Source organism: Chrysoperla carnea, chromosome 2 (assembly GCF_905475395.1).
Source record: "Chrysoperla carnea chromosome 2, inChrCarn1.1, whole genome shotgun sequence".
In the NCBI taxonomy this organism is placed as follows: Eukaryota; Metazoa; Arthropoda; class Insecta; order Neuroptera; family Chrysopidae; genus Chrysoperla; species Chrysoperla carnea.
The window spans coordinates 65502251-65529176 of NC_058338.1; the positions used below are offsets into that span (position 1 = coordinate 65502251).

Genomic DNA, 26926 nt, shown 5'->3' on the forward strand with positions numbered 1-26926 from the left:
TCAAAACCATTAAAAATAGAAGAAAAAATATCTGACATAAATCTTTTCTTCTCTCTCAATTGAGAAACTGAACTTAACCTTACACTGAGAAACTTGACTTCCGTACAAACAGCAAGTTAAGTACAAAATCAGATATCATCTATTCTAAAAGAAAATAAAAATATCAACGTAAGATATGTAAAGTATTCCGCATATTCCTTATAGCAGTTAAATTTATTGACATTTTTTAATTGTTAGTCCTTAGAAGAGAAGAACAAAAGTTTTTTTGATCTCAAGTATAATTTGCAAATTTAACAGGGATCACTTTTGCATAAGGAATGCGTAGGGTTACTTTGGTTGAAATTTTCATTTTTAACATTTTGATTAATTAAGACGTCACCCTAGGACGATCTATCAATATTTCATTAAATATCTTTCTGCTAGGCCTTTACCAAATAATTTGTTTTTTATATTTCCAATTTTAAAGCTGTCAAAATTAACGACTTTAAAACAACGAAAGTATATAGACACACTGAAAGACACTGAAATTACACAAAGAATAAAAATATAGAAATAATTATTCTTGAAACATTTTTCTCTAAAGACACAAAGCAGGCTACATTGACCGAATGAACAGAGCGCGATAAATTTTGCAAATTTAGATACAAACAATAGATTTAACTCAATGAATTAGTGTCCTAAAGTTCGTAAAAATTGTTCAATAGGTTGGTGCTAGTGATTGTTCATAACAATCATTTGTGCCGGGATTTATAACTCTTGAAATTTCAAGTGAATTTATTTAGGTAAATATATTTCGAAAGTTTTTTAATTTCTGTGTTTTCTAATGTTGGTTATTAAGCCGTACTTCTCTCAGGAAAAAGTTTTCATTCATAATCCAAATTTAAATATTTATCAATTCTTTCGTCTCATCGTTCAGACCTGAATAAATCTTAAATATTATAGAAATTTTTTTTAAAAGTATGTTACAATCAGAAAGACTGTTTTTAATTTACACAGAAAGATTAGTGCTTCTATATTTTCTGAACCAGTTTCATATTTTTAATGACAACTAATACTTTCGCTTTTAATGAGGCACATAATTTTAAAATCTTTTATGTAGATCATGTTAAAAAATTTGTATATCAATCGAACGTTTCGATTAGTGAATTTTATTACAAAATAACACTTAAAAACTAAATATATTTGGAGAGATTCAATAACTGGAAGATTATATTAATACTTAAATATTATTTATGAATATTCAACATTAATTAGGTTTTACTGTAAAATATTTAATATATTCACATAAATTCGTATTAAAATATTATTTTTTTTCTTATTAACAATTATTAATATGTGTTTTATATATAATAAAAAAGAAAAAAAGAACAACGTAATCCCAAATTTGTTTACACATTAATAATTTAAAATCATTTTCAGGGAAAAATATCAACCCTAATTCGACCTAATTCTTATCAATTTATATAAAACGCTTCGTCATTGATAATTTCGATCAATATAATCGAAAAAGCCAGGCACAATTTTTAAATTTCATCGATATCGTCGAACTACACAGCTTTTTATTTAAAACTAAGGTTTTACCATAATTTCAGCATTGGAGCGTATGAATAAGGGGAATAGCGCACTGGAGACTTTTTACACTCTGCAACATGTAATAAATATGCAGACACTGCATTTATTAGAAGATAAAATTTTATTATAGGCTGAATACAATATAAGTTACGATTAGTGCTCCGGGTTTAGCCACGCAAGCCAATAACTTCTTGCAAGTCTTTCTTATAGATTGCTATTTGCTAATCCATTGATTTAATTATTCATCGACTAAAAGTAGTGCTTAGACCGTGATTTTAGTTTCTCTTTCTGTATACAAATATAAAGGCACTGGAATCATAATTTGGTCAGAAGATAATAAGCTGTGATTAGTTTATACAAATGAATAATTAATTTTTCTTTCTATGAATAAAAATGGTGACGCTCATATTCTGATTGCAATATCTCTACTCGACTAGGCTCATCTACACTATCCTGCGGCTATAATTATTATGTTAAAAAACGCTATAAATTTCATGTAAATAGTAAATATTTGAAATTGTAAACTCTGAGATCTGATTTTGCGACAATAAGTCAATAACCCAAACAAGTTAAGGCCAGATTATAATAGGCACTAATTTCATTTTAAGATTTAATATGTAAGTTTGATTTCTATCCCTGAAAATGAATTGCCGTTTCTTTGATCTACCTTTCTATGGCATCTTGTAAAATGCGAAATTTGTTTTCGAGTAAATCATTTTGGTGATTACAAAGTGATTTGACTCTTCATAGATTACAAAATTTCCCAGAAAAATTTTAATTTTATCTTAGAATTTGCAGTTTCTTTTGCACATAAATTAAACACTGCACTAAGATAAAAACCATGAAAGCACATTTATTTTTCAAATAAACACATTTTCAAAAATTTCTCTAAACACAAATGATTAATATTACCATATATTTCGTTACCCTGAATGATTGGACATTTTTTACAAAAATTCTCAACAATTACTATGCCTTGCTCCACGCATTAAAGGCACGAGTAATGCCGGTGTACCTGCCTGCCGTAAAAATGGATGTGCTAAAAGTTCAGCTGCCGTCGCACGTTGAGCTGGATCTCTAACAAGCATTCGCTCAAGAAAACTATGTAATCTAGTTGACACTTTATGCGAATTCTTTAATTTTGGTGGTGGCATGTCTCGAATACGTCGCATTGCTTGTAAGGGCGGTTCATTGAAAAATGGTGGTTCTCCATCAACCATTTCAATAACCATAATTCCTAACGACCAAATATCTACTTCTGGGCCGTATGGAAGACGTGATATGACTTCGGGCGACATCCAATATGGTGTTCCCACTAACGATTTACGTTTTGGTAATTCTTGCGAAACTTGTGCACAAAAACCAAAATCAGATAACTTAACTCTACCATCCGCAGCTAAGAGTATTGAATCAGATTTAATATCACGATGTATAACACCTTGAGAATGTAAATATGCTAATGCTTTTAGACATTGTTTACAAACAGTTGCTATTTGTTCTTCGTCCATTCTCGCGTGCGTTACAATATCCGTTAAAGCGCCACCTTCTAAGAATTCCATAACTACCCACAATTCATCTTGTACTAAGAAACTATCATACATTTCCACAATATTTGGATGGTGGTAATCACGCATAATTACAACTTCGTTAAACAACAATTCACGTCTTTGCTGTTTTCGTAAGTCCATTTTTTTAACAGCCACTTGTCGACCTGTTCGTTTATCTGTAGCTATACAAACGGTACCAGTTGATCCTTCACCAATTTTCATAAATTGATCTAAATTTTCACGTGGATCACCAGCTGAAACAACCATTTGTAAAGCTGCTCTAAATTGTTCATGTGTCAATCTTTGTTCGTGATGTTGTTTACTGGCATTCGCTGCGTTTACTACAGAATTGTTGGATGGAAGTGGGGTATTCATATTTTGATTCATATTTTGTGGAGGTTGATTCATGGCATTGTGATGTGGAACTTGACCCATGGCACCCCCACTAGAATTCGGTGGATTTTTTACATTTTGATTTTGATCAGGGGACGGGCGTAATTGAGTTAAACTTTGATGTGAACCTAAAGCGGTATGAGAATGCCCACTAAGTTGCGATAATGGTCTTTGAGGTCCAGATGACGCTAATGAACCGACAGGTGATGGTTGATTTTGATGATTATATCCAAGATATGCCGAAGTATCCGTGTTACCGTTTATGTGAGTGTGATGTTGATGATGTGTTTCCGGTGATATATTCGTGTGAGGATGATGCGGATGCGTATGAACTTGTGGATGACCATGCCAATCACCTTGAACACTTGGCGCTCTCAATTGTGGTTTAGCATATGCTGGATCACGTCTTAAAGTTGGATATTGATTTGGCGGTAATTGTCCTATTTGCCCCACAGTCTGTTCTTCAGGTACAGATGGTGGAACATTTGTGTTGGTACGATAATCTCGACGCAATCGTGGTGGACTAGATGATCGTAACGAATTCGAACGAGCAACATTTGATGTTTTTGGTAATATCAAACCATTTGAATTGGTATTATTGTGTGAGGGTACTTGCGGAGCGCCTACTTTATTCTCAATGTGATGATCACCCCGTACAATTGTTTTTAAGTCTAATATTTCCGTTGGTGTAATTGCTGATGGGTCTACTAACGGTAAGGGACGATTTGTTGACTTTAATATTTGGTTATTGGCAACAATTGATGCCCATTGTAATGGAAGGCCTACATATTTACCCTCACGTTTATCGTAACCAGTGTGAACACGATGTTCAAAATTTGTTGGTGGCGATATTTGAGGTTTCTTTTTCTTTTTTGCAAACATTTCCTGTAAACAAATAAAATATTGTGTAATTCCAAGTTTTTTTTTTTTTTTGATGGGATTTTTTATTTTATCGGTATAAGGACGACGTGGGGTTTTATTATTATTTTTGTAGTCAACGGTTAACAATCTTTATAAGTTTATTTACATAGGAATACAAAATAGTCTCTGAAATTTAAATTTATAAATAGATATAATTAATTTAAAAAGTGTTTATGTTACGTCCCAGCCTGACAAGCCCGTTTTACAAAGTGGGCACAAGAATTAGCATTTACAATTACCTGATGGTTCCCGATTTTTTATGATTTTTATAAATTAACTTACTATTTTTTACCAAAAATCTTAATTTTTGTATTTTTTTAAATTTCGAACGATATACAAGAAATTGTTTGTTAAATTTAATGTTTACGTTTCTAACTACACGTTTTTTGGGATTTAGTTGGTAAACTTTGTAAGAAAATTGTAAGAAACACTAAATTTACAAATCGTATAAATTTTCGGAAATCGATCCGAAAATTCGCTATTTGTATGGGATTTTTGAGGATATCTCAGAAACTATGCATCCAATCATCATTTGAACTCGATTATTGCATTTTTTGTTCGGAATTTTATAAAACTTTAATACATAGTATAGAGTTCTGACCTCAAAAATCGGATTCATTCAAAGATTGAATGTATAGTTTCTGAGATAACATTCAAATTCCCATACGAAGAGCGATTTCTCGGAGTGTTTAATCGAGAATATTATCGTCCAAAATTCTATATGGATCCTTTTTTTATAGTCTTCTTTACTAATTCCAAAAACGGATATTTGGGGCTCGATTTAACAAAATGAAATATAAGTCTTCTTGAAATACACAAATTATTTACTTAAACCCAGGGAAAATTTTTTATCCTAAATGCAAAACTCAAATATTTACTTAATCCACATCTGAATTACCTATATAAAATGGTATTTTAAAGAGAGGGGCCACCATTATATTTTGAAAATTTACAAATTACTATCCCTTATTGTTATTTAAAAAAAAAAAAAAAAGGAAAACAAAATTAATTAAGTTTTAATACTAACCAAAAAGTAGACGATGTTATATTTTAAAAATAATGTAGGTTAGATTTACACGAATAAAACACAGATCTGTCGCAACTAACACACCTGTCTTCACGTTCTACATAATTGGCATTCAATTTAAAACACATACATTTTATCACAATTCACTGAAATTACTCATAAAATTCATTGAAATTACGATCATGTACCGACTGACAGATTATCTATTACATTTATGCGTATTGAAAAATAACACAAAACGGAAAATGAACACCACCCCTTTTTTTGCTTGAAACCTTTTGAGGTACAAATATAATTAGTTAATTAATACGTTTAATTGCATTCCACAATTAGAATATGTTTACTTCTAATTAAAACCATTATTTTAAAACTATGTAAAATTACTTATATAAATTGATATTTTTATTATTTTATATAAATAAATTTTATTTACACAATAATAACGGTATTTTGCATAAAATAGACAATATAACTGATCCCCAATGTCCAAACATGTTTATTTGACGTATGTTACGGCACCTATACTTTATTAAAGGTACTTGCAATGGAATGCGAAATGACATGGATTCGTTTTTTTATAGGCACTTTTTTTAGATAGAAGATTTAAAAAATCGTAAATTGATATTTGACAAAATCTTTAAATAATATAATGAATTTATTAATACAATGAATTTTGTATTTATTAATAATTACAGATCGATTAATGTTAATAATGAATTAATTGTTACATTTATAAAAAGTTTCTAATATCTGTATTCTGTATAAATAATAATTTCATCGTAGGCAAACACAAATTTAAGCAAATAGTTATTTTACTAAAATTTTAAAAGTCTAAATGTGGTCTAAATACGGCTGGATGCATCCAATTTACGCACGGCTGTTGATGCTTATCATAGGCTTATATTTTATATTTTTATTAAATATAATTATTAATTTTTTTGAATTAATTTATTTAGTTATTAAAATCGATTAAATTTATTAAATATTATTTTTATACCCTGCTTATAGGAAATATAGACAGGGTATATATTAAGGTGTACTAATTTTATACCCAAGGTTTTAACGCTTAGAAATATTGATGATTCATACTAAAGTTTGGTAGGTATAGGTTTTCAAAAAATCTTCTAATTAGTCCATTATGTCTGTCTGTCTATGTACCTGTAAACACGATAACTAAAAAAAAACAAGCGAAAACAAACAATTGACTGAGTTAAATGTTGAAATACCATGTATAGACAGTGTTAAAAAAGCAATTGTTTGTTTTTTGACGTCACGTAAATAAAGACAGAAATCCACTTAAATAGCCACACACACATAACTGATATTTCCATATTAATACATACTTTGCACCTAATTAGCGCCCTTGTGGGTAAACAGTGATGTTTACAAGAAAATGTTTCAAACAAAAGTTGTTTATTTTTTATAAGGAACATTTCCTACATTTAAATTTTTGTTCTATCTCTAACGGTTTACAAGATGGGTCCTACGGACCCAAGATCCAATTGACCTATGTTGCTCATTTACGAACTCGACCTCACGTTTTTCATCCTAAGTACGCTATAAAAATTTCAGCTTGATATCTCTTTTCTTTTTTGAGTTATCGTGTTGACAGTCAGACGGACAGACAACCGAAAATGGACTAATAAGGTCATTCTATGAACACCTATACCAAAATTTTGTTCGTAGCAGCAATATTTTTAAGCGTTACAAACTTGGGACTAAACTTAATATACTATTGAATTCCATATATACATGGTATAAAAAGAGATATTAAATTGAAATTTTTAGCGTGCTCAAGATGTAAAAAGTAAGTTTTAGTTCGTAAATGAGCAACATATGTTACTTGGGAGTTAGGTCTGTTGGACCCATTTTGTAAACCGTAAGAGATTGAACAAAGTTTAAATATAAAAGTTGTTATATTGAATAAAACAAGTGAAAACAAACAATTGACTGAGTTAATTGTTGAAATACCATGCATAGTCAGTGTTGATTTCTTTATCACATTACACATACATAACTGATAATCAAGTATAGTACATATTATAAAATTTCCGCCTAATTGGCGCCCTCACAGGTAAACAGTGATGTTTACGAAAAAATGTTTCAAACAAAAGTTGTTTAATTTTTGATAAGGAACATTTTTTACATTTAAACTTTTGTTCTATCTCTAACGGTTTACAAGATGGGTCCTACCGACCCAAGACCCAATTGACCTATGATGCTCATTTACGAACTTGACCTCACTTTTTACGTCCTGAGTACGCTGTCAAATTTCTGCTCGATATCTTTTTTCGTTATTGAGTTATCGTGTCCACAGACGGACGGACGGACGGACAACCGGAAATGGACTAATTAGGTGATTTTATGAACAGCTATGACAAAATTTTTTTCCTAGCATCATTATTTTTAAGCGTTACAAACTTGGGACTAAACTTAATATACTATGTATATTTCATATATGCATGGTATAAATATAAATAATTTTTATTTGAAACATTTTTTCGTAAATATCATTTTTTCTCGGGAGACCGCAAATTAGGACAAAACTTCAGTGCCAGTTTTGCGAAAAACTTTTGAAAAACAAACAAAGATGTTAGGAAATTAATTAATCATATTTTGGCGAAACATATTTGGTCTACAAACAGAGCGAATTAATCATCATTTTGTAAAAAGTCAATAAATAATATTTATCTTCTCTCACAACATAAACGATAATTTTACGTATTTTTTTACGATAGTACTCACCTATTGACTTTATCTATATTGACTATTATCTTATATATTATTTCCCTAGCGGCCTAGCCTGTTTTTCGGTGGGTCCGAGATATCTTCCTTATTCCTTTATCAAATTTCATGACGTATCCCTCATTTACTAGAAAAATAAACCCACGGTCTAAAAATGTACCGCACCGATCGAATTTGGCTATTAAGATATAATTTTGTTCAGTATGTATATTATATATCATATGTGTAATAAAATTGCCTATTTATAAATGATAAGTAACCTGGTGGAATATATTGGAACTACTGAAAAAGAGATCCACTTCCTATTTTAATTAGTATGCATTTTTATCACCAATTGACTGGATTTATGTGATTTCAATTTGAATATTTTGATTCGTTTTTTTTTTTTTAAATGGCAAGGACAAGTATTATCATCTGGTGGCCTAGAATGGAACTACTGAAATCGGGCCCACTCCTTGTTTTAATTAGTACCAATTATTATCGCCAGTTGCAACTCTCAGTTATCAATACAAATAAAAAGAAAGTTGATATTTTGTATCACTTATATATCATTTATCTAGCCTGTTTTTAGCCACAGATACCACACGGGCCGACTATTATAATAGCTTTTCAAGGTACTTAAAAATATTTAATCACAATATTGAAGAGTAGCAGTTTACATTACTCTCCATCAAACAACAATGATCACGAAAAAAAGGGATCGGATGCTGTCGCGGCATGGATCATGCCATGAGATTAAGGGTCATATATTGATGGGATCGTTCTATAAAGGAAAATATTTACACTTTTTTTTATAGTTGAAAATTCGTTATAAAGAAGTTGTTCACACTATAAAGGTATATTTTACATTGACTCTTATGGACAATTCAAGGGGATTACGAAAAATTTGTTAAATCGAGGAATTCTCTGGTAGGATTTTAATGAATAACAAAATTTGCAATCGTTCTTATTTTAATAATATTTGTATGTTTTTTTTTTTAAATATGTATGTACATATTACCAATATTTTGCTCAAAAATATATATATACAGCACTTAGTACTCAACAATTAATATCAGTCTAAAAAAATAATTTAAATTTTTTTAAAACATCAATATATTACTACAAATATAAATTTCTATTCAATGAAGATAAAGTAATTTTCATTGTTAAGAAATTTAATTTTTTTAATTGTAAACTAAATAATTTATTAATTAAATAAACATATTTATATAAAAAAAAACAATTTCTTATACTATTTACAGTAGAGCAGCCCCCGGTGGTATCCATTAAAGATTTTTCTTTCGGCAATTAAATCCACTGCGTTCACCGTCCTCCGTGCTCATTTCACCACGCTTGAATTTTGCATACCAATCAATTATTGTTGATTTCCCTGGGGCAGAGTCCGGAAACTCATTATCAAGCCAAGTTTTTGCTTCCACTGTATTTTTTCCCTTCAGAAAACAGTATTTTATCAAAACACGAAATTCCTTTTTTTCCATTTTTTTCACAATAACAAAAGTTGCTTCACAAAAGACGCTCTATCTCACAAACTAATTGACTTACAGACGTCAAATTTTGACACGAATCATTTGAAGGTTGGTACTATATAAAAATAATATGCATTTAATACTAGCGACGCCATCTATGTGTCAGACCGGGGACTTATCAGCCAACCTATTACACATTTTAAACATATTTTGAGTCTTTGATATTTTGTTTAAGTGAATATCAAAGACTATAGGATGAATATTTTAATAGCGTAAAGCAATCAGAGTAGCCATGTTCTTTCTCGAAAGTCAGTTTCAAGATGTTTATTTTCAAAGCAAATATGTCAAAGTACACTTTTACAACAATTTCAATATTTTGTGGATACCGGGCCCTCTACTATACTGAATAGTATTTTTTAGGAACAACAAAAATAACTTTTTACTAGTTATAGAAATAACAAAATTTATACCATAATATTCGAAACAATTTAGTGGTGTATTAGGTTTTGTTATTTATAAAACTAAATCTAAACTTGGAAATTAACAAAAATTCATTTTATTAACTTTTTTTTTAATCTATGTACAAAATATTCACAGAACTTCTCTCACGTCAACAAACTATTTTTGGTTGCAAAAATAAATACAAAATTTCGGAAAAGATAAAAATTATATAAATTACCCGATAGTTATACCGAAGCTTCAAATATAATTTGTACTTCATTTATAGAGTTCATTGGACTCGTTTGGAGGTATTTTTCTAAGTAGTTGATGTTTCCAAAATAATCACAAATTGGAAGAATAAATCTTATAATTTAAAAACAGACTTTAAAATGTGGAATTATCTGATGGGAAAGTTATTTTTGTCGTAAAATATACAATTAAAGGAAATTTTTGGTAACTTAACAATAATTTCGTTCCTCTTTTCGACGAAAAAAATTTCAATTCGTTAAGAATGTTTTACTAACATTTAAAAGAAAAATTAATTCCTTCAAAAAAATGTAATTGAAAAAGAGATCGTACATTTTTCTTTACTAAAAAAGATCATGGATAAAGATGCAAATGTGTAATTTCAAAATATTTTGCTCCTCCTGTAAATATTTCAATACTTCAACACTTCGCAGTGACTTGAAAAACCTGTTTCCGTTATTAATGCCCATATAAAGTATTTGCCCAATTAAAACACATTATTCGAATTAAAAATGCATTTTTTTATCCATGATCTAAAAATAATCTGAAAAAGATAAAAATCGAAGTCCACTAAAAATGCTTAGCGTTTGCACTAATATCTATGATCCAAAAGTCGGCAATTAAAATACTTTGAATAACAATTTTATTAAATAAAATAAAATTTTATAAGTTATTTTAGTTAGTACTTGAATTTGAAAGAATTTCTCTGCCTCAGAATATTTCCCGGTTGCCTAAGTTAATAATTTAACCATGTTTTATTGAAGTTAAAAAACAAAAAGAGCTATTTACATAATTTCTATAATAAAATTTTTAATAATTAAAAAAAAAAACTAATGTTTGATTGTTATTCAACAATTATTTATTACAGAAATTATGCAAAATTAAGAATTAATTGAACATTCAATATTTTGATGCATTTTCAATTTTTATTACTTAAGATATCTTTACACAAATTATACTTTTTTTTTCAATAATTCCTTAAATATATAAAAAAAAACGTCGATTTACATTGCTCACGCTCGTGGGTGTTTCACGTGAATCGATTTGTAAAAAAAAGAAAAACAACGACAAAATAAAATGAAAATAATTGAAAAATCATCAAAATAAATTAAAAAAAACTATTGATCTATTTTTTCGTTTACTTACACAAAGTCAACCCGTCCGTATTAATTGGGAGAACGTAGTCATAAGATACTGCCCTCTTATATCGCTTTGATACACGGCCCTAATCAAACTATATACAAGAAACATGATTGAATAATAAAATTGATACACGTCTTTGAATATAAAATTTTTTTTAAAAACAATATTGAATAAAAAAGCTTTTCGTTATGTTCAATTTGTTGTGTTTTTTCTTTTTTAACTTCAGAATCACAGAGAGATTAAACATTATTTTAGCAACAAAATTATGAACAAACCAAAACAAAAGTGTCGAGAAAATCTAATTTTCTCATTACCTAACAAAAATTTTTATACTAATTGTTCACTACTCTGTGCAGACAAATCAAGTAATCTCCATGCGGCTTTCGGATTCAATTCAGTAGGATCACGACACAATACCCAAACATAATTCACACGTAACACTTTTTCTGGATCACCTTCAATCACATTATTCTTGGAATCACGTACACACATTATTTGTTGCGATTGAAATGTGATTATCAACACCGGTCCTTGTTCCATAACTTTGCCCATTGCTAAATCCACATTATCGATATCTAATATCTTTGAATCTAATTTACATCCTTGTGCTTTAGCTTGTTTTATTGGAACAGCAAATACGTTGTAAGGACCTTCATGACACCAATCTTTTAATATTTCTAAATCACCACGGATCATGGCTTCTAAAATATTTGGTATAATATCTGTTTCACATTCACGTAAAAACTTTTTTTGATCAAATTGTGGATCTATTTTACAAATTTCTGTTAATGTTTCGGATAACTCTGTTTTTTGAAATATACCACCGACAACACTTGATACCTTATCAGTGAGTAATTTTGATGCACGTATTACGGGGTTTTCACTTTCGTCATATTTCATTTTCCAATCTAATACTTTGTTTACGTATGGATTGTTATTTTTAAAATTTTGCCATGATTCATAAAAACGTGAATCTTTATGTAATTCAATACCTAATGCTTCCGTATTTGCTTCGAATATTTTATCATCGGCGACAGCATCAATTTCCTTACGTTTACGTAATTTTATTGGACTTTGATAGACTCGTCCTTGAATGCTTTGATTATCAATTTCATGTTTTACTGCCTTTGTTGCTTCTGTTACACGTTGAAATGCTGTTGATTTACCCAGTTTTTCACTTTTCTCGGATATAGTATCTGATACGGTTTTACTTATATCTTCTGTTATTTTACCAGCTTTTTTAGCAATATCTGTCTTTTGTGCTTCTTCAATTACCTCCTGTACTTTTTCTTTGATTGTACTGAATTTTTCTTTTAATACTTCACTACCTATAAATGAAATTTTTGTTAATATTTAACGTTATTTAGAAGCAAATTATAAAAATTTTGCTATGGAATTTTAATGCTAAGAAAGACTATCTAGCAATAGAAAAAAAACTATATCTGTTAGTTCTCATATGAGTTCTCATATATAATGCTTAACAGAAATATTGCTTTCAATATCATACCATACAAACATACATACATATACTCACTGTCAGAAAAAATGCTACAGTTAAAACATTCTAAGCGTACTCATCATATGTTATGTTATAATAGTAACACTTAGAATGTTTTAAAACGAGCATTTTTTCTGACATTGAGTATACACAGGATAATGTAACAATTTTTGACAACAAAAATTTTGTTAATGAATAGCCTGCATAAAAATGAACTATTCTTGATACCATGACAAAATTTGAAAGGGAAATTAAAATCGATTAAAAAACGAAGAAATTATAAGCAATCAAAGGTTGCCATCTCCTTTTAGCAAAACAAAGTTTTCTATGTAATCTCTATGGCGATACCCACGTATAACGCCACTAGTGGGTATCTTCCTCTTTGTTTAAGTAGGAATTTTAAACGTTCATTCAAGTTTAAACTTGCATACTAGTAAGAGTTTGAAAAACCAATTTCACTTTTTCTATTCGTGAAGTGCGAATCCTTAATCTGAAGTGATAAAAAAAAACTTTATCCGATCCTCCCCTATCATATAAAACATTAAAATAATTGTTTTTATTTTTATTTGGGTCACTATGCCGTTTAAGTATCATTGTAGTGTGCCAATGTGCAATTCTCCAAAAAAAGTAAAACGCGACTTGAGTAGTATCCGAGAATATTTTTAATATCTCAGCGCCACGGTTGTTAAAAATATACTTTTTATCACGTCTAGTATCCAGCTGATCATTTTCGTTGAATAAAAACATTTATTTTGTAGAAATTTTGTATTATTTTGTTTAAAGCGTGCTTTTGAGTTTTGGTTGCTGATTCCTATCGTTATTTAAAAAGATTGATTTCCTGTATTGATCCTGTGTGTAATTTTTTATAAGTGCTTTTCTTATAATTTTGTATTTTATCGTATTATTTTTTTCTTGTAAAATGGATTTAACAGACTTCCGTCCTTATGTCAGCATTGTTGCCGAAATTCCCAGTTTAGCCAGCCAAATTTTCTTTCGATTCATTTATTTCTCATTATTTTATACTTTTTGTTCTGCCTTAGGAAATTCATGTAAAATAACATTTACTGAATTACATTCAGCTACACAGCAATATTTAAAAACAATAAATTCAAATATAGCCTATCTAAGTTATTTAATCGTGGGTAATCACTATAAATAGCATGTAATTAACAATCATAATTATGGCGAAGTCATACATTTATTCTATGTCTATAAAATATTCTATGTCTATAAAATGACCTAAAATAAGATTCCAATTAAAACCGGTAGATAGAGTCTTCCTTAGTAGGATTCTCGAATATAAAATTTTTAAATACATTAATTAGTGAGCATACCTCTCTAGCGAGTAGTTTATTTAGATTCAACATTGTAAATTCAGATCAGTGTCCTTGTGGTGAGGCAATTGACGACCCAAACCACGTTTTTTGGCAGTGTAAAGTGTATGGAAAAGCTAGAAAATCTCTAATTAGTGATCTCATAAAAGTTAAATTCTTTCCACCTCACAATATCGAATCCTTTCTAAGTGAAATGAAATCCTAGCGCTGTAATTCCTATCGCTAAGTTTATTAATTCAATTGATGTAAATATCTAATATTAAGTATATTATTATTATTTTGTTTTCCATAATGTATGTATAAAAGTTAGTGCCTTTCACGTAAATGAATAGTTCAAACTTAGTACGTAAGAAAAATTATAACTCTGTTTTTTCCCGAGAGGGAGCGTAGGATATAAGAATTTTGTGTTCCATGTATTAACGGCAGAGTGAGCTATTAGCTCAAGCCATTTATATTTTCTCAATAAAAAAAAAAAAAAAAAAAAACTATTAAAACTACCGCAATTATAAAGGTCTAAGGGAGCAAATGTGGCACAGCACATTAAAATGTAAAATGACGTAGGTATCTTTTGTCTTTTCATTCAATGAAAAAATTGGCTGAGTCTAATCTCTGTAATCTATTATTTACATTTTTTTTACTCATGGTGCTGACATCAAGTATTGACTATTGATATGTATGATCAAGGCACCTCCATTATATTTGCAGAAAATTAACAGTACTACCTCGTAGTTGTATCAAGCTATCTCATAGTTATTGGAACAATTGGAACTCACTGTACTAGATCATTTTCCTTATAGTCTCGACTTTGTGATTGTGATCTTATGCTACTAACCAAAAGTCAGTCGAAAACAATATTTCCGTATATATTATAATACAGACCGAATATAAAAAGTAAATGATATTTATATATAAATATTACCTTTGCTTGCTTCCGATTCAACTGTTTGAAATTTATGACGAGCAGCTTTAAGTGCATCACTATGTTCTAATTTTTCAGCTTCTTCGCGAAATTTTTTCAATGATTCTTTCATTTCTTTGTTTTTGTTCATTTCCTCGCGAATATTATCCACAAATCGGCCAATAAATGAATTTTTTTGCGACTCCTGCTTTGCATAATGTCGAACCTAAAAGAACAAATTCCATAAGTTCTGAAGATATTTGTCATAACTTGCAAAGCTGTTTTTGAAAAAGTTTGGCAGCATTATAACTTCTTGTAAGTTAATTTTTCATGATGCATTTTGTTAAAACTCAACAAGAAGAATTCCGGGTACATCTTTTATACAGTAAATAACAGAAACTTCTGTACGACTGGATTATCCTTTAGTTAAGGAGGAAAATTAGCTTTATACTATAGAAAATTTTGATCCAAAAGTAGAATTAAAAACTTATACAATATGAAACAAGGAATCAAACAGGCGTCCTGGTGTGATAATGACCTATTCTAATTGAAAATATATATCATGTAAATAAAATTGTGACTTACATCATATTTAAATTCTTGATATACTTGGCGTTGTCGTGAACTATGACTGTAGTGCGTCCACACAGACTGTAATACACTCCGATTTCGATACTAAAACATTTTAAAGCAATTTTTCTTTAAATTAAGACAAAAATTTTTTGAGCATAACCTAAAATTTGCACACATTTAAATAAAACGAAAATCATTTTTAAATTCGTTAATCAACTAATAATTTTGTAATATTTATTTCCAAATATTTAAAAAAAATTTATTTTGGTATATAATTAACAACGAAATGATTATAAAAAAACTTACCATGATGATAGTGACAATCTCTCATATGTAATGTTCTTCCAATACAAAATTAAGGTTGGAATAATAAGGAGAGAACTGATTGAAAAGTGGCCTATTTCAGGAAAATATTTTAATTAAATATGTTTTTCACAAATAAAAGTCATTAACCATTTGTAATTAAATTTTGGTAAATTTAAACGTTAGTATTGAATTGTATATTTATTTATTCAAGTTGTTGCATTTTTTAATTTTGAAAATTTTGATTATGTCGTTTTATGTCATATTCATCCAAATTTAGGACATTTCTCAATAAAATATTTATTATTTTTTTTAAAAAAACTTCGAATTTTATTCGTTTTTTATTTTGCGTGTTTTTTAATGCGTTGTCATAACAACTAGAGTTTAGCAATTTCATAAAATTATAAAAATATTTTTTTTTAAATTATATAAAAGCAAATATATAGTTCACTAAAATAAAATGACTTTTCATATTTTAGGAATTGGAATTGGATCTTTTATTCTAATTGTTCTTTGGTTCTCTGTGATTATTTCATATATTGTATCAATACGAACTGAAACTAGTGTTTATACGATTGTATTAGGTTTTACGATTGTCGTTACCTTGTTCATAATTTTGTTCCCAAAAGGTGACGATTATTCACAAATTGATAAAAGCCAGGTAAAAATTTAATATTTGCAATTTTAATCACATGCTACTGTCATAAAGCACTCTGTTTTGTCATTTTTTTAAATTTTATACAGCTTACTTTGTTTTCCAACCTAATTTAGTAATTTGTAAAAGTGTCACGGATTGACTTAAAATTTTAAGAATAATTTCTCTGTTCGTGGATTTCATTTTTAATTTGACGGTTTTCTTATCGAGTAAATCTTTCCGTGACACCGTGATTTGATTGGTTTCATATTAAGCGATCGTTATTTTGATCAGTACGTAGCGTTCAGTTCCTTCCTTAAGCTCTCGTAAAGACAAAACACACCTATTATAGATATGGTTCGGGTGGATTTTAACAGAAAACAAGTGAAAATAAACAATTGACTGGTTAAATAGACAGAGTAGACAATGTTAAATATGAGTGCTTCTATTATTTTTATACTTTGTATATAGGAAATATATCAAGATATACTAAGTTTAGTTCCAAGTTTGAATACGCATAAAAATATTGATGCTACGAACAAAATTTTGTTGATAAGGAACATCTATCTGTTACGGTTTAAAAGATGAGACCCATGCCCGACTTGAGCTTTAGTAATAAATTTCGATTTTTGCCCCAATTTCCTAGATCAGTTTTTTGTATTTTTAAAATACGTATAGTGATTACTCTTATTATGAATGTTACTCTTTGCTAATTTGGTGGCGAACTGCACCAGTGATGACTACTTGGTAGTCGATATATGTTTTTATAAAATACAAAAAACTGATCTAGGAAATTGGGCCTAAATCGAAATATCCTAGAGTTTTCATTTATTATCTTCGATAATATTTATATCCCTCTTACACTACTTATGCTCTAAAGATAATTGTTTCTGTTATACAAAAAATTTAATTAACTTTGAGTAATTATATCTCCAGAATGAAGAAGCAGTCAATAATGCAGTCCGACACCAAATTAGCAAAGAGTAACATTCATAATAAGAGTAATCACTAGCTAATTCTTATTGATGATGACTACTTGGTAGTCGAAAACACGTATTTTAAAAATACAAAAAAATGATCTAGGAAATTGGGGCAAAAATCGAAATTTATTTCGATATATCCTAGAGTTTTCATTTATTATCTTCGATAATATTTATATTGAGCTTTAGTTGTTTACAAACTCAGAGTCATTCTTTACTTCCTGTACCCACTTAAATTTTTCAACTCGATATCTTTTGGTTTTTGAATTACCGCCTCGACGGACAAACGAAAATGGATTAGTTATGTGATTTTATGAACACATATATCAAAATTTTGTTTGTAATATCAATATTTATAAGCGTTAAAAACTTGGGACTAAATTTAATATACTCTAATATACTTCATATTAGTATAGGGTATAAAAATAGAATGGTAGAAAAGTCTGACAGTGGTAGAAAACAGTTCCTAACAGGACGCAGTACATAAAGAGGACTTAACTTTCTAATTATATTACACCTTTTAGTATGGCTTTAAAAGTTAATTCGATTTGCAGGTATTCGATCATCTATTCATTTGGAGAAATTTAATAACAGTGTTCGTTGGAATTTCAACATTCGCAACAATTCTAATAATCGTCTTACAATATTGGACTGAACCAATTGAAATAAAGCCAATAATTACATAAGATGGCTGCTCTACGTATTGTTGCAAGAAATGTGATGACTCTTGTAAATAATCGCTCGAATATATGCTTGATACAAAGTTTTTCGAATACTGGTACAAAATTACAAACATATAATATCAAATCACACGATGATTTCTTAGCAAAAGTAATGCGTAGCGAAAAACCAGTCATTGTTAATTTTCATGCTGAATGGTGTGAACCATGTAAAATATTAACTCCTGAATTAAAAAAATTAATTGAACCAATGACCGACATAGATTTGGCTGTTGTTGATGTTGAAAGTCATGCTGATTTGGTACACACATTTGAGGTAAAAGCTGTACCTGCTGTAATAGCTGTACGAGATGGTTTAGTTGTTGATAAGTTTATAGGTCTTGTTGATTCGACAATGATTAAAAATTTAGTGGATAAATTACATCAAGATATTGATCAAATCAAGAAAAGTTAAATTTCTATTCAAATTTTTAGCTTCATATTTCAAATATAGCATTCATACTGTTTAAGAGATTTGAGAAGTCTTTACTTTACTTAAGAGTCATAGACATTATAATTATAAATAAAGACTGGCAAAAAGTTCCTTGTAGGCTGACATTGCACAATGAACCGTAGGTTTTTCAGTATATTTTTCCTAGAGTTGAGAAATTCTCAACTATAATTGACAATAATGAAATTATATTCCACGTTCGTCAATTTCGTTTCGTGAGATTGAGAGCTTTATTAAAGTTTTTGTTAGAAATACCTATAATCTGCAGTCTGATAAGACATGGCATGAATGTGCCCTTAGTTATATTATTTAGTACTTTTATTTTAATACATTAAATATACAGGGACAAGCACCTACTTTAAAAATCTTGTAGAGTAACAGGAAAAATTTTCGAACAAAATGTGTTGAGCTTAAAGAGATTTTTTAGGCCTTTGAATTTGACCTTGATTTTCAAGATAATCTAAAATTTGCCTCGAGCTTGTTACTAATAAGTAATAAAAAAATATTTCAAATTATAAAATTATTTCGAACAAAATATGTTTGCTATTATATAAAGGAAAACTTTATAATTTAAAGTGTTCTTCTATTTCTTATCAGTAACGAATTCAAAGTGATCCAAATCAAATTCAACGTTTCTAAAAGATATTCCCCTTGATCAAAATATTACATTCTTTATCCTCCAAGATTTTTCTCATTATTCCCTTTGATCAAAATATTAATTCTGTATCCTTCAAGATTTTTCTCATTATCGATTTAAATGGTGGTTCACCGTGTATTTGTAAGTGCCATTTTAAAAGAAACTAGAAATATGTGCTTAGGGCAATTTTTGTTTTTGTAGTATTTGTTGTATACTTACGTTACTGGTTTATCTTTTTAATTTCAAAATAAAAATGTGGTAATTTTAGGAAACATTTTTGCGATAGTTTAATTTTGACTGCTACATAATCGTAAAATATCTACATATCATGAAAGTATAGTAAAATGACCAACAAGAATCCATTTCTTACCTAGTTACCTAGCCAGTTGAACCTAGCAAAATTACAGCTCTTTAAATTTTTACAACTACAGCAGTCAAGTTTGAGTAGTCGTATGCGGTAGTGATAAATACATAAAAAATTTAGCTATTTTTTTACAAATTAATAATTGATAGTTTATTGGTAGGTGTGGCTGATAACTGTTATTAGCCCACTGTTATTAAAACATAGAGATAAGACCATATTAAAACCATTCAAGATCGTATTATTGAGGTCAGTAAAATTTTACTGGTTAGTTTTATTTTTTAAATTAAGTACAACGGAAAGTTTCACATAAACTCAATAGTACGATTGCTATCTTTGAATTAATACCTAGTATGAGTGTTTAATAAAAAATTATGAGGCGAAAGTATATTTTAAATAAACAACTTAGCTTGTATTAATTATTTTTTAATTGATAAATTCAATCGAGTCGCGTTAATGAAATGTTTTAAAAAGCATTTTATAGAATATTTGATATACGAAAAATTTCGAATTATGCCGAAAACGAATTATTGCGACCTCGTTGTAAAAGAAACTTTAGATTGTAGTGATCATGTAAATAACTTGTATTCTAATTTTTGAGCAAGGACGGATCTGGAAATTATTTTTTGGAGTTTGCATAGAATTTTAATTTAAATCTTGAGAAAGCGCACATCTTTTAAATCCGTTCTTGTGTTCGAGGCCTTATATATGTATATAATGTATTCGTAAATTTTTAATTGTTTCTGTTTTTTTAATGTAAAAAGAGAATTAAAAATAAATTTATTTTTATTTCAAAAATTTGTTTTAATCTGAAAAAGAAAATGAATTCGAATGATTCTTCATATAGTTAATTCAGCTTTCTAGATTATTCGAAAGAAATGCCCCAAATTTCAGAGACCCTGTTGTACATACACAAATGAGAATCAAGGTATTGATTTAAGTAAGAATCAAATGTAATATTTACTATAAGAGTGTACCAAAAAAATTATCAGACAAACACCCATATTGAAGGTCTGGCAAACACCCAAAAAACATCGCAATAAGCAGCATTACTACAAATAGAGTTTACTGCAGTTAGTTTCAGTGCTCATACATAGAAACAAAAAGGAAGAAAATATTCTTACTTCTAGAAAAGGCGGGCCAAGAATATCCACAAAAATAATCAAATTTGCGAACTCCACGATCTCTCCCTCTCTTTAGTAGAGCATACTAAATTGAAATTGTGAGTTCTGATGCCTAGAACCGAAGTTAGATCTAAGACTGACACCAAAGTCTAAGAAGCAAGTGACTCCAAAGACTAGGAGGCAGGCATTGCTTAATTATAAAGTCGGAATTGCCTAGTGAGACAGGTGGGTAACACCTACACCCTGGTGGAAAAAATATTTGAAGAAAGAATAAGTCTTAACAACTCTTAAAAAGTCCTAGAAACTCTGAAAAAGTCTTAGAAACTCTGAAAAAGCCTTAGGAACTCTCAATATCTCAACGTTTTTGGACTATCTAATTCAGAGTTATTCAGACTTATTTAGTCTGAATTAGACAGTCCAAAAACGTTTAGAAATTCAGAGTTACTAAGACTTTTTCAGAGTTTCATTATCTTATACTCCGAGTTGGCTATCACAAATAAGATGTCAAGAGTTTTTAAGACTTATTAAATTGCGCGGGACTAGTTTTTTGTAATTGGCTAGCATGATACCCGCCCACTACGCTGGGTATTCTGTTAAAGAATATTTATGCAAAATTTGAAGTAGAATGGACCAAGGAATCATGTTGTCCCATACAAACTTTGCCACCATATTTCACCTCCTTAGGGCTAAAATTTCGGAAATTCCTTCCTTAGCGGAAGCCTAAGTCATACAAAGAACACACTCTCCAAGTTTAAGACAGTCAGTCTTTCAGGGCAAAGCATTTTATATGAATAGATTTATTATATTAATTAATAATAATTAAAGTATTAAAAAAGTTTAAAAAAGAAATAGGTAATTTATTATAATTATAGGTAATATATATCGATTGTAACTATTATTTACATATTATTTGAATGATAACAATTAACCAACAACATTCACAATAACAAAATTAAGTAATATACTAGAATAACTAGAAAACTAGAAAAATGTAAGATGCTACTTTTCAAACAGAAATTGTTTTTAATAAAGCAATTGCTGTTTCCTTATTTGGATGAGTTAAATTTTCTTTCGATTCACCTTTATTTTTAAGTTTTGGATATACAAAAATATTCATGAGAAAAAAAGTGCAGTTCTCTTAGTCTAAGGTAATATCACATTTAGTAATTAATATTTCAAGTGGAATCACAGCTATTAAAGCACAGTATATTATGTAGATGCAACTAAAATTTTACTTTTTTTTAAAAAGCAGACCATAAGCCTTTACAAAAAATTTATAAAACCACATTTGCATACGGTGGTGCACAAAGTATCGACCCTTAGCTTCTTCATATGGATTGCATTCCCTTTTAGTTACAAGCGATAAGGTAAGATTGATAAGATTTTTAAGTATCTATAACTTCTCCCGAATATAAAATCTCCAAAACCAAGACAACAAAATAAATCTGAAACAAAAAAAACTCATTAAGCTAGAGACACAGGAATTGTAGACGTTTTCCTCTCTCCGTCTCGTAGCCAATAATCGCAACTACAATCAAGCGCGCAGAAGACAACATATTTTTTTATTTACTATTATGGTTGTAGCATACTACTGCGATCAAACCGATTGGCGGTTTATTATCTCTATGGCAAAATAATAAACTGCTTGTACTTGCACAAACAACACGCAGGGCTTAGCTCCATTCAAACGTTAAGCGATGTAAGACGCTGGCGATTGGTGGCGTTAACCAATTAAAACGACGCAAAAAATGCTAGATTCTAATTAGATAGCTCCATCCAACGTCAACTTACATCGTAATGGAGCTGATCAGCTGAGCCTTTACTATATGTACCTGCCCCAAGAGATCTCACTTTTAGTAAGAGCAGTAAGTTTAGCAAGTTTGAGGTGGTGTAAGATCATTTGAATCTTTGCTTGATGTGTGTATTACAAGGATCAGATGAAATAAGCTGAAATTCTAAATTTAATGCAAGCGTCAATTAGCATCAATTTTTTGTTTATATTGCTCATTTTTGTCTTTTTCAGTATTAACATCCCTATAAGCAAACTTGAAATTACGTCAAATGTGATTCGCAACTAACAATAAAATAGCCGACATTTGGTAGTTAAATTCGAATGAGATCTTCCCTTATAAAAAGAAGGAAGAATTTTCAAAAGTATCTCACACAAAATATCTTTTTCTCACTAATTTACATGGGATAAGCCTACTTGATCTTAAAGTTCTATAGTCCTTTAATACATGATGCCCTTAGCGGGTAGGTTCTTTGAAATTAAGGTTTTATGAATGTGAATCGAAATAAATAATTTTAAGTATTTTATTTATTATATTTGACTAAAAATATTTTTATAATTACCAAAGTTTTTCGTAATATTCAAACGTAATGCTCAAAAATAATAAAATTAATCACAGCTTATAATAAAAAAATTTGTGTAGCAATCTAGAGTGTACATCTCTCTCTCTCAAAAAAAAAAAAAAACTTTCACATTCGACAGAAATTTTAACTTCTAATGCAAATTTTATTTAATTGCATAATCTCATAGAAGTTATTCTTATCATGCCCAAAAAAAAAAATAACTTTATTTGGCTTCATAATATTTTTATATCGGGATATTTAAATTTAACAATATTAAGTTAGCTGATATCAAACAAATCATTCGAATATCATTCAAATAGTAAATTGATTGAATTCAACCTTTCGAGGTCCATAAACTAACTTTTCCTAGTTCATATACACGTTGTATTTTATTTCCAAAGTCATGGAGATTAGAAAAGGACATCGAACTGCATGTAAAAAATGGCTATCACAAATAAGATGTCAGTAGTGTTCCTTTTGCATCAGAATAGTGGAGCAAGGATTATTTATGTAGTAATTCGTTCGTATGTGTTCGTATCTATTTCGTGCAATGCACTTCGGTGCAAAAGGAAAACTGGCGACACTACGTAGCTCTCTGAAGGTTTATTTGAATACACTATTTTGATATGTCCCCATAGATAATAGTCAAGAGGAGTTAGGCCTGGTGACTTCAGAGAACTGAACCTTCTCTTCCAATCCACTGGTTAGCAAAATTTTTAATTTAATTTTTAAGATATTCTCTCATATTTACACCAAAATGAGGTGGAGTGTCATCATGTTAAAACTACATGCCAACTCTATTCTGAAGTGGAACATCCTCCATTAATCCTTGCAATACATTAAAAAAAATTGGCATAGTGCTTGTAAAACTTAAATTTATGTAAGCAATATAAACATTTTTAATTAATACAACATTTAAGTACTTCAATCAACAATGTCTTTCTCACTCTTTTAACTATTGGGTTGTGGACAAAAGTATATAAAGCACTTTCAACTTAAGAATGTCAAACTAATACGCTCTTATACTTTGACCATTGAGTCACGGCACCCTGTTGTATGATAAATGCGGCGACCTTTAAACATGAAGATATGTTGAAATTAGGAAGAAAGGAATATTATCAGCTAACTTGTTTTTGTAATTTATTTTAATAGTTTAACGCTTTTAAACAAACAATACACACAATATAATAATTTGAAATAATAATTAGGATGCAATCCTATTTTTACCAAAAAGGACTTTCAATATTTTTCCTCCTTGCGTTTCTAATATTTAATTCAAATTGTTATATTTGTAACAAATAATTGAACTACATATTTTTGGACTATTTTTACACATTTATCTGTTCCAGATTATGAATTGGCAATGTTTTATGGTTATAATTTGTAAATAAAACAACGAATCTTTCATAAACAGTAAATTGGCATTAAAATATTTCGTAAATTTTTTTGAGTTATCTGATTTGTATACAGTTTGGGTAAGAGAATTGAGTTTTTGATTAAAAATTGTAAGTTTTATAACAATTTTTTTAATTTTTAATTTAATAAAAATATATTTTGGTGCCAATTCTTTAAAGTCTAAACATGAAAATGAAAATTTTTCAATGAAAGAATAAAGATGCATCCTGAATCAATAATGATTTCACGCAAAGAACAAAGGAGGATACCAAACAGTATAATATAACATCGCAAAGTGGATACATACAATCCATTCATTTTGCTATGCTTTATGCCCACTCGCTTATCTAACTTCGTTGTTGTTTTTTGTTGGTTTATAGCAAAATTTAGAAAATAATATAAACCGTCGTTACTCGAGTGATTGAATAATCGCGTCAAGCGCTTAGTGCTTAGACACTTGATTATAAATGTATAAAAATAGGATTTACTAAAACTCTACCTCACAAAAGATGAATATAGAGGAATAAACAAAATCCTATTTAGTTTTATATTTAAATAAATAAATTTTATCGGAGGTTAAATAATTAATAGTTCAATTATCTGTCAAATTGATACAAACATCTTAAATTATGAGGCCTAAGGAATGTGGTCTACTGGAAGTTACAATCAAAGCCTCTAATAACAGTCTGTAGCTAAAATACATACTAAAAACAATAGATCACTACATATTTCAACCAAAAAAGTTCAAATTAATTTTATTTATTTTTGGTCGAGATGGTAAACTGAGAAACAATATTAGAATGTCTGTAATGCAACAATCCGTTTTAACTATAAAAATTTATTGTTGTTGAGCGATATAGTTTCCAGTGGACGACACGTCTAAGGATTGAAACGTATTTTATTAAAAAATTATTTGGAATGACTATATAATATAAATATAATTTAACATTTAGAAGTAAATGAAATTTGTTTGAAATAATAGGCATCTGAATATAAGATTAAAATTCCAAAACAATTTTTGCGCGATAGCACTAGTAGACTATAGATGAGACTGTGAGAATTTATTGAATAGTAAAAAATATAAACTGACTTTGTCTCTTGTCGCGAATTTGGAAAGTTCAGCTTTACTAATTTTTAAAAGTATCAGAAGGGAAATTATGTATAGAGAAAATTAAATAACATTTCCAAATCAAATGTTTGAAATACTCAATATATCGAAAACAAAGCGTTTTGGGTATTTACATTTTTGGACAAAAAATTTATTATCTTTTGATGTCCCCTATAACTTTATGAAGTTGGTCGGTATACTTATAAAAAATCCTGTATTTTTTAATCGATTAATTAGTTAAAAATTAGAATGAGGTACATGTGAGGAACATAAATAAATCTATGATCAGAAGCTTATCTATTTCAATCAAATTTGTTTTTAATTTTTTATCTATAAAAATTGACACTCCATAGTTTTATTTTCAACAGTTGTTTTTTATTTTTAATAAAATAATAAATAACTCATAAAATCTCTCTTTTTACTATTTTATTTATTACCTAATTAGAATTAACTTTTTTTTTTTTCATTTTGATTAATTTTTCTTAAAAATCAGTCTGGATATTTTTAAGGCAACCTGGATTATCAGGTAATTTATTATATAATAATTTGATACCATTGATTTAATCATTTAATCAATTATGAAACTTTCATACTCATAATATTTCATTAGACTATTATTTTGTATATTGTGGTGGGGATAGTAGCAAGAAATAACAGTGTCTAGTGTAATTATATTAAACGGATTAACTAATTAAGCTTTATAAACATAAGATTTGTATGGGAACCTGGAGATTTGATAATAAATTTTGCAATGCTTCATGAAAAATCTATTAACACTCTTTCCCAATAGAAATTTTTTTTGATAAAATACCTTTCCTAACAAAAAAATTTAATTTTAAAATTGTTTAAAATAGAAGAAATTTCAATTAGATACTTAATTAGGTTTAATTTCAATTTAATAATCTTAACCCGATTTCTATATGATATTAAGAAAATAATAAATAGACATCCAGGTATTTCCAAATTGCAACATAAAAAAATTCAAATTTTTTATAAGATAGAAGCTATTTGAACCAAACTGTTAATTCAAAAATTGATAAGAATATCAAATCTAT

The 26926-nt window shown here is 28.9% G+C and overlaps 3 protein-coding genes across 4 annotated transcripts; 1 reads left to right on the top strand and 2 right to left on the bottom strand.

Annotated features, from left to right (window-relative positions):
- Positions 1-1441: 1441 nt before the first annotated feature.
- Positions 1442-5722, bottom strand: LOC123293321 (serine/threonine-protein kinase PAK mbt). 2 transcript variants are annotated; one of them, XM_044874097.1, is made up of 2 exons: positions 5545-5722; positions 1442-4397 (listed from the first exon to the last, which is right to left on the bottom strand). In XM_044874097.1, the coding sequence occupies exon 2, from the start codon at positions 4392-4394 to the stop codon at positions 2532-2534; it is 1863 nt and encodes a 620-aa protein (XP_044730032.1). In that variant the 5' UTR covers positions 4395-4397; positions 5545-5722; the 3' UTR covers positions 1442-2531. The 2 variants fall into 2 exon arrangements, with proteins under 2 accessions (XP_044730032.1, XP_044730031.1); XM_044874096.1 differs by having other exon boundaries at positions 5461-5722.
- Positions 5723-11309: 5587 nt separating this feature from the next.
- On the bottom strand, positions 11310-16797 carry LOC123292003 (mitochondrial import inner membrane translocase subunit TIM44). Its single transcript, XM_044872500.1, has 5 exons — positions 16714-16797; positions 16114-16204; positions 15820-15909; positions 15256-15460; positions 11310-12832 (listed from the first exon to the last, which is right to left on the bottom strand). Exons 2-5 carry the CDS (start codon positions 16114-16116, stop codon positions 11832-11834), a joined length of 1299 nt encoding a protein of 432 aa, XP_044728435.1. The 5' UTR covers positions 16117-16204; positions 16714-16797; the 3' UTR covers positions 11310-11831.
- Positions 16134-20611, top strand: LOC123292004 (thioredoxin, mitochondrial). Its single transcript, XM_044872501.1, has 3 exons — positions 16134-16291; positions 16590-16771; positions 18279-20611. Exon 3 carries the CDS (start codon positions 18412-18414, stop codon positions 18856-18858), a length of 447 nt encoding a protein of 148 aa, XP_044728436.1. The 5' UTR covers positions 16134-16291; positions 16590-16771; positions 18279-18411; the 3' UTR covers positions 18859-20611.
- Positions 20612-26926: the final 6315 nt, after the last annotated feature.